This window comes from Mustela nivalis (assembly GCF_964662115.1).
Source record: "Mustela nivalis genome assembly, chromosome: 4".
Classification (NCBI taxonomy): Eukaryota; Metazoa; Chordata; class Mammalia; order Carnivora; family Mustelidae; genus Mustela; species Mustela nivalis.
In genome coordinates, this window is record NC_139023.1 from 47,472,007 (window position 1) to 47,492,822 (window position 20,816).

The 20,816-nt window shown below is 37.9% G+C and overlaps 1 protein-coding gene across 4 annotated transcripts in view; it reads right to left on the reverse strand.

The window, feature by feature from the left end:
• The window catches only part of ZCCHC4 (zinc finger CCHC-type containing 4), a 45,154-nt gene that overhangs the window by 5,728 nt on the left and 18,610 nt on the right, over positions 1–20,816 (reverse strand). For 2 of the 4 annotated variants that reach the window (XM_082729119.1, XM_082729118.1), the window contains exons 6-13: positions 16,575–16,647; positions 12,381–12,531; positions 10,646–10,746; positions 5,953–6,012; positions 3,041–3,162; positions 2,733–2,808; positions 745–796; positions 92–236 (exon numbers count right to left, since the gene is read on the reverse strand). In XM_082729119.1, coding sequence (XP_082585245.1) covers positions 92–236; positions 745–796; positions 2,733–2,808; positions 3,041–3,162; positions 5,953–6,012; positions 10,646–10,746; positions 12,381–12,531; positions 16,575–16,647 — 780 coding nt within the window. Of the gene's footprint in view, positions 1–91; positions 237–744; positions 797–2,732; positions 2,809–3,040; positions 3,163–5,952; positions 6,013–7,736; positions 7,863–9,360; positions 9,547–10,645; positions 10,747–12,380; positions 12,532–16,574; positions 16,648–20,816 lie in introns of those variants that run through there. The other 2 variants (XR_014311296.1, XM_082729120.1) reach the window with 2 other exon arrangements.

Below are 20,816 nucleotides of genomic sequence, written 5' to 3' on the forward strand. Positions count from 1 at the left end.
GAATCCTCTATTGCATACTTTTGTGGAGGACTGCTTTACACAAATCACACAAAGAAAATTTTTTTCTAGGCAATAAAAGAATTCAACTTACTTGTTCACTTTCTTAGATGTAGTGATCTTAGGACAAGTACTACGTTTGTGGTCTAATTCACCACAAATAAAGCAGCCATCTTTAGGGCCCCCGCAAGAATGATCTGGAAGAGCACAGTGACTACAAATGCTACAGTGGATCCAGGCTATAAAATAAAAATTGAGTTTTAGAAGAAGTTCACTTAATTTTTCATCTGATCAACCTTTATGATGGGGAAGCATGAACAGTGTTTACTTCAAACATCGTGACCAATCTGTGTAACTGGTTATAATATGGTTAAAGATGCCAAGGTTAAGAGATCAGAATCCCACATAAAGCAACTAACTTCTTTCTGATACATGGCAGCCAGGGCAGCCCTTCTTCAATGAGTCATGAGCAGCAGGCCACTGACACAATGGGGGCTGGATGAGTGACACAAAGCCTTATTAAAATGAGCCAAACCAAATGCCACGCTGAAGCAGGTTACAAAGTCATGTCTCCCCAGGAAGGAGAGTGTGTATTTTGGCAACTGCAAAAATTAAAAAGTAAATCAATGTAGGTCTCTATATTAATTTTTTTCTCTTATAAATATAATTAAATAAAAATCCCATTTAGGTAAAGAAAAACTCTAAAATGTTTTCATAGGATCTCAAACACTAAGTCTAAATACTTACAAGGTTTTACACACTTTTTGCAGAGAAAGCAATGGTTCCATTTCCTGCCATCCTACAAAAATAATTTTTAAATTATGTTTAATGTATCATTAAAAAATCAAGTTCCACAATTAAAAATTAAAATGTCTTATTAAAATCTGTGTAAATTATTCATTCCTTATTTCTCACTTTCCTGGGCTTCACAATTAAATACTTTGATTTTAATCTATGCATTTCTCCACTCAACTCAAACACCTCCTTGATGGGCCCCAATTTCCTTAACTGGAAAACTAGGGTATTTATCTACATGAACTTGAAAGTCCACTCCAGTTCAAGCAACCCAAACTGCACAAAGAAGGATTCAATGAAAATTTCAAGAGAATTAATGATTCATAACTTTTACGTGCATAATCCTTAATGAAATTCGAATTTGAGAATTTTAGATCATCTAAAAAGACAGAGATTACAGGGTAATGTTTGGGTAATGTTAAATCTGTGAACTAAAACTACCTAGAAAAGTATGTAAGACTCTTACATGTCCAGTTTAATGAGAGTTATGAAATACACACTGATGAATCCCAATAGGTCAAGAGAATACTGCTGACCCCTAGACACTCCCCCAGGTACCCTTCCCAATCCAGCATTCCTCTGCCCCACCAAGTAACACGTACTCTGATTCTGTGATGGTCACTTCCTTGCCTTTGTTTATTTTTACCACTTATGTGTGTATCACTAAATAATAAAATTTTGTTTTCCTCATTTTGAGCTTCATGAAAATAACCTGAGCATAATTTTTTTTAAAATAAGGGACACAGATATTATCTCCGCTGACTGAAAATACATGTAATTAGATGTGCTACCACAGTTAAAAACAAGTATAACCAATAACAAAATGATAAAGTTATGCAAAATGTACTTTATGATGGTTATAAAAAATACAGCCTTTCCTTTGGTGAATCATTTGTACATATTAGCCAATCTAAACTTCATCTGTTCTTTCTGACTGGATTTAAGGCCACCTAAAGGGCTACCCTACCTCCTTAAGACAATGAGTAGGAGGTATATTCCTGTAGTCTCTCCTGACCTGTAAAAATTAGAGAGTACTTCTCCACTAGGGCTTTGTGTGGTAACTGAGTTAATCCATGGACAGCCCTCAGGGAAGGCCCTGGTACATAAAAAGTGCACAGTGTATGTTCTTACTGTTTCATCAAGATAGGGATGGTATCTTATGGTTCAGTTCCTTATTTGAAACATCTTAATTTTACCCTCAACTAAGTTCAGCACTCACCTCATGCCTTGAGACACTCCTAATTTTAGTATTCATACAGTACCTCACATAAAGTGAATTTAGGGGCATCTGGGTGGCTCAGTCGGTTAAGTATCTGCCTTTGGCCCAAGTCATGATCCTGGTGTCCTGGGATTGAACCCTGCGTGGTGGGGTGGGGAGTGGGGGGAGTGGGGAAGGCTACTTTTCAGTCTACCTCTGCCCTCCTGTCCCCCAGCCTTGTGCTCTCTCTTGCCCCAATAAATAAAATCTTAAAAAAAAAAAAAAAAGTGAACTCAATTAACTGCTAATAACAATGAAGGCATTTATTTTTTTTAAATGCACTTATTTTTTAAAGCCTGTCATACTTTAAAATTAGAAACATTGTATTAAAGTATAATAAATGATATACAATAATAAATAATACAGTAATACAAATTGTAATGTTATTAAAATAGCATTGGGGTCCCTCGGTGGCTCAGTCGTTTAAGCGTCTGCATTCAGCTTGGGTCACAATCCCCAGGTCCTAGGACTGAGCCCTGCGCTTCACTTTGGGCTCCCTGCTCAGCAGGGAGTATCCTTCTGCTTCTCCCTTTTCTCCTCCCCCCAGCTTATGCTCACTCTTTCTCTCTCTCAAGTAAATAAAATTGAAAAAAAATAATAACATTAAGCAAATGTAATGAAATGAGTAAGTTAAAATAAAACAAATACATACGAATAAGAATGCATTCTAGAGAAACTATACCTTGGAGGTGCAAGAATTACAGTGCTCACAGTGTTGATTCTCTAGGGAAACATACCGTTGACACAAAGGGCAAAATCTAAGGAAGAAAGACTTAAATCAGCTGCATATTTTCAAGAAGATTCACAGAGCAGGTAAATGGCACTTGTTACAAAAAATTAAGTGTAATCCAAATTCAATGCAAAATTATAGACCAAATTTAAAGGTAGCGGAAGAACTATATGAGTCACTATTAAAAGCATTTTGAGGTTGGACATATGGAACTTGATTCTCAGTAACTCATGTATTACAAGGCCTCACTAAGATCTTACCTGTACCCTTCCTCGCTAGGAAGGATTATTTTGTTGGGTGGAATATTGGTGAAAATACGCACAGGAGACTGTTTTCGACCTGTCTTCCCATGTTTATAAAGTGCATGATTATCATAATCTACCTAGAAAGTTTAAAAAAATTGAAAAAGAAGATTTACTCAAAGGAATCAACATCTACAAAGATTCTTTAACCAATAAAGAACAAGCTGGTGCCAAGAGAGGAGTTAAACCAAAGTATTTAAGACAAAATTCTTAAAAGCAAAAGTTTACTTCTTAATCGACAGACTCTGAGGGGCCTCGGTGGCGGTGAAATTCCATTATGGAAAAGGTAAACTTTGTTATGATAAATTCATACAGCCTGATCTTAAGAGAACAACTATAATCTTTTATCCAAAAACAACAGACTTGACAAGAAGGTCTATTAAGGAATTATAAATTCAGCTTTTGGTGCTAAAGAATTCCAACCGTGAAGATGTGTGATGACTTGGCTGGAGCTTTTCATTTTTGCGTGTGAAATTGGCTGCTTCTCAGTTTGCAGGTCACCAAGTCCCAGTACAGCCTTACTTCGACCCCCCAGCGTTCACCATTTGACCTCTTATGCCCTGGCCAAACACAGGGCTGGGGACCACAGAGCAGCTCTGCCACTCACCTGTTGGTGCCTCGAGGTAAATTTACATAATTCTCACCTAGAAAAGGAGGTTACTGAGCCCTGCCTCAAAGATGCTGGGAAGGGTACATGAGACAATGTGCATAAAATGCCGAGTTCGGGGCCCTGGCATATATATGGTAGAGACAGAAAGATGCAGATGAAGAGAGAGATTCACAACAATGGTTGTGACTATTTCAAACATTTACCTCTCCTCAAGAACCCTACCTCAGCTTTCAGCCTTGGCAGAGCATCTGAAGCTGGAGCTAACAGGATCAATGTTTATTAGCTTCTTGCTCTCATCTCCTCCAGCCTCTCTGCTATCCATACACGTTCTCACTTTGGATTCAAACCTGCTCAGAATCCACCTAGTCACTAGGTCCATCTTTCTTTAGATCAGTAATTCTCCGAGTGCGGAGTCTGGATCAGCCACATCAGCGTCGCCCCTGAGATCTTGTTAGAAAAGCACATTCTTGCCCCATCGAAGGACCTCCTAAAAGAGAAGCCCCTGGGGGTCAAGCCCCACAATCTGTATTCTTATTTTTTCTTTTAAAGATTTTATTTATTTATTTGAGAGAGAGAGAGATCACAAGTAGGCAGAGAGTGAGGGGGAAGCAGGCTCCCCGCTGAGCAGAAAGCCCAATGCGGGGCTCGATCCCAGGACCCTGGGATCATGACCTGAGCCAAAGGCAGAGAGGCTTTAACCCACGGAGCCACCCAGGCACCCCCCCCCAACCTGTATTCTTAAAAAGCCCTCCTGGCATACTAAAGTTTGAGCACCATTGTTCTAGATTATCCACAAGAATACTGTGAGATATTTATGAAGTTGGTAAAGGTACAGCCCCACTTTCAAATATGTTAAAATGAACTGTTCAGATTCTAAACAAGAATACACTTAAGAGTTGTTCAAAAGAAATGGCTTGCAAGCTAGCTCTATTTAATAAGCAAAGCACAAAAATTTAAGGACTAACTGACAATGGAAAGAGAGGGCTTTAATGAGAAATTCCTAAGCTCTCCGTACGGCCTTGCCCATAGCCACCACATTAGCAGGTGAGCGAGTTCAGGAAGAGAGATCAACAAGTTATAGCAGTGGGGTGGGGGGAAGTGCCATAGGAGACCCAGCTAGACAGGAGACAGTGTGGGGAAACAAAACAAAACAACAAACCCTGGGAGTTCCGGTTAACTGTCAGCAGCAAGAGTCCATAGTCTAACTGTGTGAAAGCTGGCGTGGGCTCATAGCCACCCTGTATGGAAGTACGATATCATAACAAGCAAAGGATGAGGTTAGGTCACATGAAGCGCTACATTCAGTCACTGCATGTGAAGGGAGATGCTGATAAAATCAGTTCGTTTCTACCAAAAGTAATGGGAACGAAGAGGATTTGTCATTTAATGTGTTGGGGTGTTTATTAAGAAAAGCGCAAACTAGGAGGATCTGATAGCTATTTTATAACTGAAGGGGTGTCAGTGGAATTGAAATGAGACTCAGCCTTTATTGCTTTGGAGAACAGAAGTAGGACCAATGGTTAGAAGTTAATAGGGAGCATATTTTATCTCAATATGAGAAAATTTTCTAACGATTAGAGCTATTAAATAAATTGAGTTGCCTTGTAAGGCTGCAGGACTTTGCTCACTGAAAGCATTCAAGTGAGGCCGGGTGACGGCTTGTCATGAATTTAGTGGAGAGGATTATTACGGTGGGAAGTTAGCCTATGTTACACCCCTAATGGTTCTTTCCAACTTTAAATTTCTATGAATATATGTCACCTATTAGAGGCTAAGATACAAAGCAGATTTTACTTCAAAATCACCTTAAAATATTACCACAAGTAGTTTTTTTAAATGATTTCAATTCATAATTTCCCCTAAGCACTCCTCTATGTATTAAATAAATATATGACACTTTATTAAATTCAACAAAGATATTTTGAACACTTGTGAGTGTCCTAAGGAAAAAAAAAATTCTTCCCAAGAGAACCTTTCCAAGATTTTCAAATGCTGGAAAGGAGGGCCTTAGAAAGATTTCTAGTAAATGGAATATTCCATGCAATACAATACATAGCAGATGTAAAAGAAGGAAAGAAAGAACAATCTCTTTATGGTTTCCCAAGGAGTCAGAGAATGTATGTGTCAGGAAGGTGGTTGATTGCTTGATTTTGCATAACCTAATTGAGATTATTATTATTTTTAAATGCGGGTTTGTTGTGCTAATTAACTATAAACATATGGTATGTAAAACGCATGCTGCTAGGGTAAATTAATGTACCTCTAACATACATCCATATTTCATAGCTTCATCCACACAAATAAACGTCCTATGGAAGCGCTGTAAAGCAAACACAATTTTGCAAATTGCATATCACTAGTGGTAGAGCTGATACACCATTTTCCCATCATTATCTCTGACATTTCACTCACAATGATGATGAGAGGCATTTTCAAATAGAAAATTTCTCCCATGGAACTGATTAATGTGATGAAGTACTGTATAGAAATGAGGGAAAGCACAGAATCTCTGCAATTCTAAACTTTTAATTTTATCTATACGCAAATTTCTTCTGTGACATGAGACTGAAACCAGTTATACAGAAACCAAGACGTTCAAGTCAACAGACATTCATTTTGCACCTACTATGGTCTAGGCATCCAGCAGGGAAACAAAGATGAATGAAATAAGACAGAGTACTTGTATTTTCCTAACTTCTTCGGGACTGTGACCTACTTAATTTCACTGCATCAAAAGATCGCCATCAGCCAACTTCCACCAGAGCAAAAAGGTCTTTTAGTCATATTCCCCATATCCCACATACCTCTTATTTAGGAATGCCTGGGTGGCTCAGTCGTAAAGTGTCTGCCTTCACTCAGGTCATGATCCCAGGGTCCTGGGATTGAGCCCTGCTCAGCAGGTAGCCTGCTTCTCCCTCTCCCACTACCCCTTCTTGTGTTCCCTCTCTCACTGTGTCTCTGTCAAATAAATAAAATCTTTAAAAAATAAATAAAATAATAGCTATCTATATATAGTATATATTTTATTCCCCTTGTCACTCCAAACCCATTAAAAGTTTATATTTATTACACATCAGGTTTAAGAATTTCAGTTGTCATCTTATAATTTGCAATCACTTGTCAGAAATTCCTGTCAAAATATCTTAACTTCTGAACACGAAACTAACCTTGAAAAACAGTTTTCTGCATAGGATGATTTTTTAAGAATAGCTTTAAAACAAAACAAAACAAAGCTCTACTTTTAACAATCCAGACAAATGTCCCGGATTAAGCAGAAACAAGAGATGGATGTAGCATGTTCCTGGTGGAAGGGAAGTGAGGTGATCTAGTTCAGATATGCTAAACACAGGATCTGAATGTCACCTCCCCACAACCGGGCCCCTGCGGCAGACATCACTAATCAATCACACACTACTCCCTGCCACTGAGCCTGGTATTCTCAACAAATTCTCCAGAAAGTCACTACGAATTCATCAGGCTTAGCACTAAAAGTGAAACTTATCTGCCATCTCTTTCCTCATTCAATCATTTTATTTTATAGGTAAGGAAACAGAGGCCAGGAAAGATAAACTGACTTTTCCCTCTTCAAATTAAAGAGCCTTTAAAAGGCAGTGTGCTAGGACTCACACTTCTGACTCTGGGTCAAAATTTCTTTTCATTATTACATTCTTCCTTTCTAATCTACCCTTAATAAAACTTTTGCTTTTCTAGGTCTTTGGTGACTATTTTCTTTATTAAAGATATTGTTTATTTGACAGAGAGATAAGAGATATTGTTTATTTGACAGAGAGATTCTGCACAAGTAGGCAGAATGGCAGGCAGAGGGAGAGGGAGAAGCAGATTCCCCAGTGAGAAGGAAGCCTGATATGGGACTCGATCCCAGGACCCTGGGATCATGACTTGAGGCAGACACTTGACCGACTGAGCCACCCCGGTGCCCTTTTGGTGACTATTTTATTCTGTACTCATCAAGTGCTTTATCACTGAAGAGTCTACATAATTTACATTTTATGAAGATCTGCAGCATTTCTGCCTCCCTCTTACCTGAAAAGTATTTCAAACAAAAGAAATTTAGTGATTTTGGTTTTTTTACTGCATTGTGGTTTGCTGGCTTATAATCATCTTGGGCAATGTGAGAAAGAAGTCTAATCAAGGTCTATGGCAGAAGACCTGTGAAGGAGACAAGAGACTTCCAAATTTTTCATTTGATGAAGGCAACTAATATACACCAGAAAAGAAATTACTATAAAATAAGGTTAAAATAACAAAAGAAAAGAAAGAAAGCAAAAGTTTCAGAAAGGATAATAGTAACTCCAGAGAAATTTTCAAAAAAGAAAGAAGAAATCAAGAAAAGAATGAAAGACGGAACATCAAGGTGAGGTATGACAAATAAAGGCTTCTAAACACAACAGGAGATATGGTAAAATCAGTTTCTCCAACTGAGCATGCAATGGGCAAACGAAGATTTGTTTTGTTTCACAGACCTTATTCTAGTTTTTCTTTTCAAAGTTTGGCTTTCTCCTTTCTAAAGGCTGCTTTTTTCACTTTGTCTGATACCCAGTCTGAAATGGCCTAGTTAGAGAAACTTTTCTCACCCATACACTGAATTGTGTAATTATTTTTAATAAACTTGGACCTTGGAACTGTTTCTCAAAACTGAGACTCCAGAATTTCCACAAGTTCCTTTCTAGTAACACAGACCGTTGAAACAAGCCATGGCTGGTTTCTCCACATGAACCTCTCTTGTGCACTCTACTCTGGATCTGCCTTCTTTGGCTTCTTTGCCATTTCAAACTCTTGCCTACAGTGAAAACTCATTTCTAAATGTGCATGGAACAGTTTTCTGAGGGACCTATGTTTCATATACTGTACCAAAAAAAAAAAAAAAAATCCCCAAAGAAGAGTTTTACCTGCACCCAGAGACTACCTGATTGGTCTTGACAATGCTGAGAGCAATAACCATTGGTCTACATTTGCTGTGTGTTAGGGACAACACTAAGCCCCTTCATGTATTATCTCAAATAATTCCTAAAACCTTATGAGGCAGATATATTATTACTCTGCTCATTTAACAAGTCACAAGATAAAATGCGTAGGCCTCACAAGTAAGTGGCAAAACCAGGATTAAAACTCAGGTCCTTCTCAATTCTGGAGTTCACTTTGTTTTTCAAAAATTCAATTACTCTGTGCCAGACATTGTATTAGATGTACTAGATGATTATTCACTGTCAAAGGCAGCAGGTGTTCCTAACAACTGAAAATAGTTTATTTAGTTAACGTCTTTAGGATATGCCCGCTATCTCTGTACTGCAAATGTCAATACTAGAAATACCCCTCAGACAAGAAACAAAACTATGTGCTCCAGAAAAGGAAAGTAAACCAGATTTGGGAAGAAAGGATGTGGACTTTGCCTAATGCAGAGCTCAAGAAATCAAGGTTAAAACAGCTTGTGCGGGGCGCCTGGGTGGCTCAGTGGATTAAGCCGCTGCCTTCGGCTCAGGTCATGATCTCAGGGTCCTGGGATCGAGTCCCACATCGGGCTCTCTGCTCAGCAAGGAGCTTGCTTCCCTCTCTCTCTCTCTGGCTGCCTCTCTGTCTACTTGTGATTTCTCTCTGTCAAATAAATAAATCTTTAAAAAAAAAAAAAGCTAACAATTGATAATATAACCTGCTAATGAAATAATTTAAAGTGATTAAAAGCAGGTGCCTGGAAGGCTCGGTTGGTGAAGATCTGCCTTCAGCTCAGGTCATGATCTTGGGGTCCTGAGATCACGCCTCACATTGGGCTCCCTGCTCAGTGGGGAGCCTGCTTCTTCCTCTCCCTCTGCATGCTGCTCCTCCCTGCTTGTGCATGCTGTCAAATGAATAAATAAAATCTTTAAAAGAAAATAAAGTGATTAATAGCATAAAGACTATGGAGCTACATTTTAAAATGTATACTTACATAAGACACAGTGAAGAATGCAGAATTCAGATTCATCTGCTATGATTACAAACCCGTAAAACGTGTCAAATTATTATATTTGCTACTTGGGATGGAATCACAGGTAGGGTCTGCCCTCTCATTTTTGGTAACATTGTTTCTTTAAGAATTTCTAAATAATTTTCATAATAGTAAATGCCTTTAAGATTAGAAAGATGAGACCCAAGTGCTAGCTTGGAATGGGTAGTGAAGACATGTTCATTTTTAGTTCCAGGGCAGAAAAAGCCTTCATCAAGGTAGTCCATTGCTCAGAAAGCTCAAATAGAAAGATCTCATTACAAAAGAAGAAGCAGTGGCCACCTGGTGACCCCACATGGTGATGGTGACAAGGGGGTTAACTTCAGAACCCAAGGAAATGAAGACAGGAAAGTGGACATTGAAGCAGCAAGAGTTGAGGGCAGAGGTGGGAAGAAGGGCCAGTCAACTCCACCCTGAAATCAGCACACTCGCCCACACACACAGACCTCAGCCTCTCTGCTTCTCTGACACCTGCCACCTCAGACATACCTCCCTTCAGAGCTCCTGGCATCCTCTGAGTGGCACAGTAAAGTGTAGTTGACATTCCACCAACCAGAAAAAGCAACTGACTTCTCTACAACCTCTGAATAGACAAAAGTCCTGTTCATAACAATGACTTTGGGGCCAGTGAGGTCAGCTGGTCTAAAACCTGGCTGCGCTGCAGGCACCTTGGAAGTTTGGTAAAATGTGGTTTCTTGGGGCTGTACCCTCTAATTTTGACTTCATATGTGTATTTTGGCACCTAAGAATCTATATTTTTAATATAGATTTCAGCACCCTAAGAATTACATTTAGGAACCTCTGGACTAAGCAATGTATGTTTCAATTTTAGTGTTTAATACAGCTTATGATATTTTCCTTTACTAAAATCGATGGATTGTCTCATCAGAATATTTACTTAAGCAGAATGCGCATTTATCAACCATGCCAGAAAACAGAATATTTACTATACCTGGTAATCCAGCATGCAGAAGCTTGGAAAAAACTGACGAATTCGGAATTCAAAAAAATAGGGGAAAATCCAGAATATGGGTAGTTCTTTTTGACTGCTATCTAATGGGTCACAAAAAGGAAAAGAAAATAAGAAACTGATATTGAAAAAAAAAAAAAAGAGCTGTAACTGAAAGACCTCTAATATTGGGAGAAATTACAATTGTTCAATGCACTTAAATCATACTAAAGAAAAGAATGTTTACCAGAGTGCCATTTACAACTTGACCTTTCCCAAAAGTCAATGGAAATATTATTTTACCATACATTTTATATTAAATGAAATATTCATTTTATTTATTTATTTATTTATGAATTAATTAATTAAATTCATTAAAGGAAATATTACATTTACATTAAATGCAGGTATAAATGGTATGTAAGAGTAGTCCTTACACACACAATCTCTATATTCTAGCTCAAAGCAAAGATATCCCAAAGAAGTCCCAAGATCATTGCGATATGGTGGCAGGAAGCATTGGGCCAGAAGGTAGAAGGCCTCAGGTCAGCATCCCAGCTCTGCCACAGCTCATTATGTCTGTTTTCAGGGATGAATCAATCTTTCCTGAAGCATGGGAGATTCTTAAAAACAATTAAAATTAACTTCAATGACAGGGGACATAGCTATTATTTACAGAGCACCTCGTACAGGCTGAGCCCAATGCCAGGTACTTTCTATATATTACCTCCTTATAGTAACCCCTGGAGTTAGATATTAATAATCCCATTTCATAGAAGGGCAACTGAAGCCATAAGATTTAAGTCATTTTTTCAAGTTCATGCAGCTAATAAGTGGCAGAACTGAAATTCAAGCCCATTGAAATTCAAAGATCTCTTCATTGCTTCTTCAATAACACTGACTTACTTTATCCATTCTGATCAGTGGTCTTAAGAACTGAAAATAAGTGGAATACTTAACACTATGAGTCATGTTTCAGATTTCTTTTGCATTCTGTCTCCAAAGCACATTATTTATATAGCATAATTAAAGGAGAAACCTGATCACAAATTCCTGACACTCTTTCAGTTTATCAATTTGCTAACTGGAAACTAAAAAAATGATCATACCAATTAGACAGTTAATTAAATAAACTATTTTGAAGGCCTAAGGCACTTTAAACGGAATAATAACCCCCAGCCATTAACCCACGTGGGTATCTGTCCATGTGGGTATCTATTTGTCACTGATAACCACTGTATGGTTCGTCCATATCCCATCTTCCTACCCAAATCTTGGCACAGTTTAGAGCTCTGAACCAGAGACTGGGCCCCCTCTTAGAGCTGTGGGCAAGACTTCAGGAACATGTAATGTAAGATCCATGCGGGCAGGAATATGTATCTGTCTGGTTCAGTCTCTATTTCTAGCACCTAAACAGTACCTGTACATAGGGGCCACTCAGTAAGTATTTATTGAATAAATGACAACAGTTTATTCCTATTCTTTGTAAGGTCCCCTTATGTTCACCTACAAGTCATGTTGAGAACACGTGATTAGGATAATACGAAGTGTATCATGATAATGAAGTCTCCCGCATTCTCAAATAAACCTGTTTAAAAAACGCACACACACACACACACACACAACTCAAGACATGTATATTTTATCAGAGCTCTGATTCACTGAGCTCTGCTAATATTTGACAGAAAGCAGATACACAGATACATGTTTATTTTGCAGTAAGTAATAAATTACACACCTTGGCTTTGACCTTCTTTCCACATAGCAATTAACTTCTTGAATGTAACAGCCAGAGGTTCAACCAAGCCACCAAAAGGAGGATCTGTCACCATAATGACTCCCTCACCTTTATCTTCCTGTAAAAATGTTCTGCATACTTCAAGGGCAGCCTGGAACAAATAAAAATTCATTTCTAAATGAGGACTAGAGGGAGGCACTCCATCCTATTCAGAGAATGCATTAGGCTCAGTCCCACTGTTTGTCCTGAAACTTCACCCATCCTGCCACCCCAGAGTCCCTCAGTGACATCCAGAAGCCTCTCTCATTCAGCCCCCAGGAGATTTTATCTTTTGGGTTCCTTGATAAGCAGGTTTTTAAAATTGCAAATTCAAGCACCATCACTATCAGAGGACTACACATTTCAAATGGTTAAATTAAAAAACTAAATTTAGTAACCCAAGAGAGAAAAACTCATTACCCATGAAGACTATCTAAAACGTTAAATTCAATCCCACAAACAGAAGCGGGGACTGAGCTAAACACTGGAGACACAAAGACGAATAAGACCTATTTTTTTCCTGTCTGGTTTGTCCACCACAAGTTCAGTTTAATAAGAGCTACGCGTTACCAGTCACCTCGCACACGTCGCTGGGCAGCAGGTGTTGGATAGACATGTTTGGACACGCACACTAAGTAAATGAATGAAAGTCCACAAACAACAAAGCTTAGCCAAGCCACGAAACCAGGCTATTAACGAAGTGTTTTTAGTCACTGTAAAATTAACATTATGCACTGTCTAGCATATTTATTATTTTCTGCTTCAGGAGAACAGATAATAAGAGATATACCTGTAACACTAACCCCAGTCTACTGACTTTGCAGTCATTTTCAAGCACTCACCTATAAAAGCAAATCAACAGTATACAGAATAGCCTAAGACTTTAAAGTTTAATGGCATTTTAAACTTTAATAAACCCATATGTACTTTATAATAAAAAATATATTGTTTTACTACTAAATCAATTTAGAAGGTTCAATTGATGAGAGGAAAAATGACAACATCCTAATCCCCTTTCCTGGGGACAGTCTTTATTAACTTCCCACTGGAAGTCCTGGAGCGAGGGATGGCGTGTCAGGAAGGTTAATCATTTTTCAAGTGCTGCCTGGCACTTCCTTAACCTGCCTACATGAACAAGGACTTAAAGTACAGATGATGTTATTGAAAAACCTTCCAGTTCCTTAGACTTAAAAGTAGGAAAAGAAAATAAACAAGTAAATGAAACCTAAAGTCTTAGCCAAATTAAAAAACCAATAGAGTACATTTGTTTCCAGGTAAGAATCAATGGTATGATGTCCCATCATGACCTGCTGAGGGTCCTAATGTTGGCCACCCGTGGAAACCAGATGCTTGCTTATACCACCAATGCTGACAGTGTCTTAACTCTGTCTTTCATCTCAATCATCACTAAAAAAGAGCTTGGTACTTCATTATTTTTTTTAAAGATTTATTTACTTGTTTGAGAGAGAGCGCAAGTGTGTGCACATGAGCAGGGGGAGGGGCAGATGGAGAAGGAGAGAGAGCAGGGAGCTGAGCAGGGAGTCCAAAGCAGGGCTTGATCCCAGGACCCTGGGATCATGACCTGAGCCAAAGGCAGACACTTAATCTACTGAGCCACCCAGGTGCCCCCAAGGTGTTTGGTACTTTAAGTAATGATCCCCTGTACATACTTCAAACTCCTTGCCCATTAAGGCATATGATATTTTCTATTACCTAAAAGACTATATGATTTTCTTTGAGAAAATCCTACACAGGTAACTCCTGCTTTTTAATCCAGTGGGCTGTGAAGGAGCTTATATCCCCCAAAGCACCCTGCACACCTTCACAGGCACCTGGCCAATACTTAAATACTCAGCGATTGATTAGTAGATGGTAAGCTTCCACAGAAAACCTTGACTCAGGAAGTAGGCAGAAAAAGGGCCCATCATAAAATCATCCAAGACAATAGTTTTCTGGAGATCAATCTCTACAGTTGCAGTGCTATGTAAAGGCTGCTCCTAAAATATAGAGAAAGGAAAGCCTGGGCTACACAATTGTTTTCTTCTGGGAAAAATAAAGTGGAGCTCAGTCTTGGCAGCTTATTCCAACCATTATTTTAGAAACTTAAAAGATAATTCCATAAGCTTTCAATAAAAGTTAAAAAGAATTTTCTAGGAAAAGGCTAATTACATATTACATTTTTAAACATATTTTATTTATTTATTTGACACAGAGAGAGAGAGAAAGAGCAAGCACAAGCAGGGGAAATGGCAGGCAGGGGAGAAGCAGGCTCCCTCAGCAGGGAGCCCGATGCAGGGCTCAATCCCAGAACCTGGGATCATGACCTGAGCTGAAGGCAGATGCCCAACACACTGAGCCACCCAGGTGCCCCTACATGTTATTCTTAAAATATAAGCAATGGTTAGGCAACTCTTAGGTATTCAAATGTCATTTCACTCTTCTCTCACCATTACCATTCAAGATAGAAAGCAAAGTCATGGTAAGAAAAACAAAACGCACATACACAAACCAGCATCTAGCAATAAGAGACACTCAGTTATTTCACCTCCTCTGATGCTGGCCCTGACACACATGCCCCTGACCACACCCTGGAGCCTGAGGTCCCAGAGTTCCAAGAAGTCATATTGAATACCTCTACAGCAATATTCCACCTGCCTTACAAACCCAACATTTCCAACTTCCACTTCCAACTTTCCCTCCTCTGTTTTGAAGAATGAAATACAAAGTCAGGCCAGACAACCAAGTCATCTGTGACTTCTACCCCAGTACACTTACCACCAAGCCTTCTGGCTTCCATCTGTGAAATGCCCACGGAACCCACCTCTCTTTTCCCCACCACCACTGGCCTAGCTGAGAAGTCCATCATCATCTGTTGCCAAGTGAGTCTGCAATTCTTCTCTCTTCTTCACACTCATCTAATCAGTTCTCAAATCCTAGAGATTATCGACCACATAAGCCCTTTGGGAAACTGACCTATGTCTATTTCTAACTGCTATTTATTTCAATACTTGGTTTTCATGGTGATCACAGCTAAAAAATATATACCCCAATGCTGACTGAGTCTCATGGAAGGAGACTGGCTAGACTGAATCAGAAGACTTGTTTTTTAATCCCAACCAACAATTTAGAATTTGTTTTCATTTCCTAGATACTAGTTTTTTTTTTTTTAATTTTGCTTGGTTTTTCTTCTATCATTAATTAACATTTTAAGAAACAATATATATTTATACAGGGTTCACAATTTTTGAAAAATTGATTTACATGCATATATGGATATGTGCTTCAGGTAGTCTTGATCATTTCAAACAGTTGTGGCCAACTTCCTGTCCGCTGTGATTACTTGGTTGGGTATAGTTTTTATCTTGTAATATGACTCACAAAGAGCTCAATCGAGGAGTAAAAGTATCAGCTCTGCTATGCTGCTTATTCATAGGGACATTACTAACATCGTATTATTGAAAGAAGCTACCCCCTGCTACCCATTGAGGGCCTCTGCCATTATCACCATCACTATCACCTAGAGCTCACAGATAAGGGGTCACTCTCAAACTTGTCTAATTTTTAAGAATTAGTCTAATAAAACTATGAGTCCCCTTAATCGGGACATGAAATTTACCAGGGAGGCAGACATCAAACAACTAACCAGTTATTTAATTACAGTATCATATAGCTAGAGAAGACAGCCCGACCTCGTCTGGGTTTAAGGGCAGCCTAGAGAAAGCGACTTGGAACAGAGCTTTGAAGGACGAGGTGAAGTTAACAAAAACTAGAAGGCAGAGGGAACAGCATGGGCAAAAGCCTGTGTGGTGGAAAAGACAGTCCCAGATGAGTCATACATGCAGAACACAAACACAAACCCCAGAGCAGTAACGAGAAGAGAGAGTGGAAGGTGGCAGGTGTCAGATCGGGCAAAGCCCTGGAGGCCATGGTAAGAAAGTGTGTCTATATCCAAAAAGCAGTGAAAAGTCACAAAAGAAGAATACACAATCACTTCTAGATACTCGATACACACTCAGTGGATGAAGGGGGGAAATAGCCAATCAATAAATGGTGCAACAGCCACGATTTGATCTTGAGGGATTCTAAAAAATAAGAAAGGAGGTACTCTGGAACTTGTTCTTCCACAGTAACAAGGATAACGGTTGTAATTCTTACCTTTCCATCAAAGAAGTGATGGTTAAACATGTTATAATGGCAAAAGCTATCTTCCATATAAAACTGTGAATACCTGTAAAATAATTTATTACTGTAGTTATTTGCTTAGTTATGGCTATATAGTAAGTAAATACAAACTAAGTTTTAAAACTATAAAATCACACCCTTAATAAAAGCAACTTCATCATTCCTTAGTTTCTTGAAATAAAGAATATTTTCCCAAACTCTCAGGGAGTCAGTAACAATGAATGAATATCAAACTTAAATTATGTTCCCAAGTTAATAAGCCAGTGAGAAAACTACAGAAGACTCACATACAAAATTCACATGTTCCTTCAAACTACAGAATTATACAGAAACAATGATTTTACTGATAGATTGTTATATAATTTAAGTTTAAGATGGGATGGCAATTAAAATGCATCTCTCATACTTAATAATTTCAAGAAAAACACTGAATCAACATTTTGGCTCAACAGCTGTTAATTATTTTCTTCTGTGGTTAACAAAAAAAGTATTTAATACAAAGCATTTCTTGTCTATTGCAGATTAGCTCAGTAAAATATGCTTCTCAATATATAAGAAAAATAAGCATGTGCATTTCATATTTACTGAATTAGTGTCAGGAAAGAGAGATATTTATTTACTGATTGAACAATTTTATTCTTCTAAGATACTACTTTAAAATGCAATCAGTAATGAATGAAAGTACCAGCTTTGGGCATTAACATTTCATAAATTTTTGCTAATTTACTAAAAAATCATAGCATATTATGGTTTAAATTTGCATTTACTTGATTTCTTACAAGACTGAGTTTTCTTTACACCTTAATTGTATTTGTATTGTCTGTCTCTGCATCTTCCCCCTTTATATATATATATGGGTCTTGTTAGCTCTTGCTGAATTCTGAATTTTTTGTATAATATCAGCATTGTGAACCTCCAAAATTTTGCTATAAATAATTCACATATGAACCACACTATCCTTGTACAGAATCCATAACCTAGTGAAAAAAATCCAGGGGCACATGCTTATTTATACAACTTCTTTAACCAAATAGTGAGAGTGACACTTTGCTTCTACTTCTACTCCTCCCTTACTGTCCATAACTGACTTGCCGCCCATGATGAGCATGTAGTCTAATGCACAGACCTGCTTTATCCCTTTCATATTACACTATGGTTAAAAGTTATACAGGTTCTGTAGTCAGACAGTATGGTTTCAAACACTGGGTCTTGGGGGGCCTGGGTGGCTCAGTCAGTTAGGCATTTAGCTCTTGATTTTGGCTCAGGTCATGATCTTGGGGCTGTGGGATTAAGCCCCACACAGGGATCTGCACTCAGTTTGTCCCTCTCCCTCCCCTTCTACTCCTTCCTGTATTCTCTCACACACACACTCTCTCTCAAATAAAATCTTAAAACAAAACAAAACACTAGGTGTCTCACTATTACCTATGTAAACTTAGTGAGTTAGTTATCCTACCAGAGCCTCAGTTTCTTCATCTACAAAATGGAAAAAAATAATAGTGTCTTACTTCATTGGACTTGGTAAGTATGAATGAGAAAATATATGTAAAGTGTTTAATACAAAGCAGCTACATAGCATTTATTGAAATGCTAGGCATCACTACTTTAGTAAGTACCGGCTGTAAAGATTTACGTCTTAACGCCCCTCATGTTAGGGAATTACATTTATGTCCAAGCAAAATTTCTCCTCCTATAATCTAAACCCATTTCTTCTTGTTCTGTAGAGACAGAAGAACAGCTGTTCATTCTAAGTACAATGTCCCCTAATATCATTTGAGATACTGTCAGTACATCTGCGGATTTCATAAAACATAAATTTGCACTGAAGAAATAAACAAAAGGTTTGGATAACTGAAAAAACATTTGAAATAGACTGTAACCTGATGAACATTCCAAAATGCTGGGAAAATGTCAATTGCCATCAATAAACAAATGTCTTCCTAATTAACTAAATTCCAAATAATGGATAATATAGATATATCAGTTATTTTATATATAAGTATATCTCAATACCAGTACTATTGTGGACTGACTATCATTTGAGGATTTTCTTCTTTCTTGCATTGTTGTTAAGTGTGAACAAAGGAAAATAGAATTCCTTTTAAAATATATTTCTACCCCCTCTCCATTTTTTGTATTGCTTTTCAAAGATACAATAGTCTTTTTCTAAAAATTAAAAAAGAAAATTTTATTTACATAAAATTCAGCACAGCACACTTGTCCAAAACATTCTGGGCAGCAGTAGGCAGAGTCAGAGAGAGAAAAAAGCCAAGATTTCAGCTCCGAGTTTCCATCAAATACAAACAAGGGAGCATAATTTTTCATATTTTAAATTATGAAAAATCACTGAACATTACCCTCTTAAAATGAAATTGGCCTCGAAGAATTATTCTCTGTATTGAATAAGGCAAACAAAACCAATCAGAAATGCATGCACTTGAAAACTGCAAAAGGACATTCATTTAATTTGGCCATTCATTCTCTTTAAATGAGAGTCAGTTACCAAGTGTGAAACATGCTCTATACACAGGAAATGTAATCAAGAGCTGAATAAAATTAGTCCATGAAATGAACCTAAGAAATCCATTTTTTTGATATAACTTTATTTGGATGATAGTTTGCCAAATAGAGTTTCACATCTTTCATGCTAAAATTGGAGCATATAAAAATCCATCTTAGCAAATGTTAACTTCGTATCTTAGACCCCCTGAAGAGGATATTTATAGCATATGTAACATTGGAGTTGGGGTAGTTCTCTGAAGCCTTGGACAGACCTTTTGTAGGCTGACGACAAACTAAAGTCAAAGTGCCCAAAGTAACTACTTGCTGTCACTCTATATTACATAGGAATTTGTTTCTGATTTAATTGTGGTCCTTGTGAAAAATCTGAAGCTACTTCATACCCCACAATATCGTCAGTACAGGCAACAGACTGTTCACTCTGGCCACTAACGTGTTTCAGTAAAATAAAATCTCTCTCTCTCTTTTTAATTTACTGGGGGGAGACATAGGGAGAGGGAGAGAGAATACCAAGCAGGCTCCACACCAGCCCAGCGTGTGGTTCAGTCTCATAACCCTGAGATTATGACCTGAGCCGAAACCAAGAGTCAGATACTCAACCAAATGAGCCACCCATGTACCCCAATGAGCTCTCTCTTAATACCCAATGTCAACCTTTTACAGAACTGACTCCTTATAAAAGAAGCTAAGCTAACTATTACAATACCTTCAGTTTTTGTTTCCAACACATACACAGAAGCTTATAGATACAAAAAGAAAAAAGTATCAGTATATTCAATAAGTTACAAAATAACTTTAACCACATCCCCCTACTCTGTCCAGGAAATTTTAATATACAGGCTCAATAAAGATAAAACTAAAAGACATATAGTTTAAATTAAGAGTTAAGGGTCCATGTAAATCTTTCAAATTAAAAGTAATTCAGCTATGATGGATAGTTCTGGTGACTGGCTGTAGAACAACGTGAAGATATTCAACTTACTTAACACTACTGAGCTGTACACATAAATAACTAACGTGGTAAATTTTAACCAATGTGTGTTTTATACTGTTTTTTAAAAAATAAATTAGGACGCTAGGAATGAACAATACAAAATGAAATTTTTTTAAAAAATTAATTCTTAATAGTCTAGTATCCAGAATATATTTACTTTTCAACTTAACAAAAACAAAGACAAATAACCAATTAAAAATTGGACAGTTGAATAGACATTTCTCCAAAAAGATAAACAAATGGCCTATAAGCACATGAAAAGATGTTCAGCATCATGAGCCATTAATAAAATGCAAAACAAAATCACAATGAGATACCACATTAGAAAGACAAACAACAGGGGCACCTGGGAGGTTCAGCTGGTTATGCTCACCAAGCTGAGCTTGATTTCAGCTCAGGTCATGATCTCAGGGCCCTGAGATCAAGCCCTGCATTGGGCTCCATGCTGTGCATGGAGCCTGCTTAAGATTCTTTCTTTCCATCACCCTATGCCCCTCCCCCTGCCTGCCTGTGTCCATTATCTCTCTCAAAAAAACAAGTAATTAATTTATTTAAAAATACAGATAGACAATAACAAGAGCTGACAAGAATGTGGAAAAATTGGAATCTGCATATATTGCTGGTGGAAATGCAAAATGGTAGTCACCTTAAAAAATAGTTTAGCAGTTCCTCAAGAAGTTCAAAGTAGAGCTACCATGTGA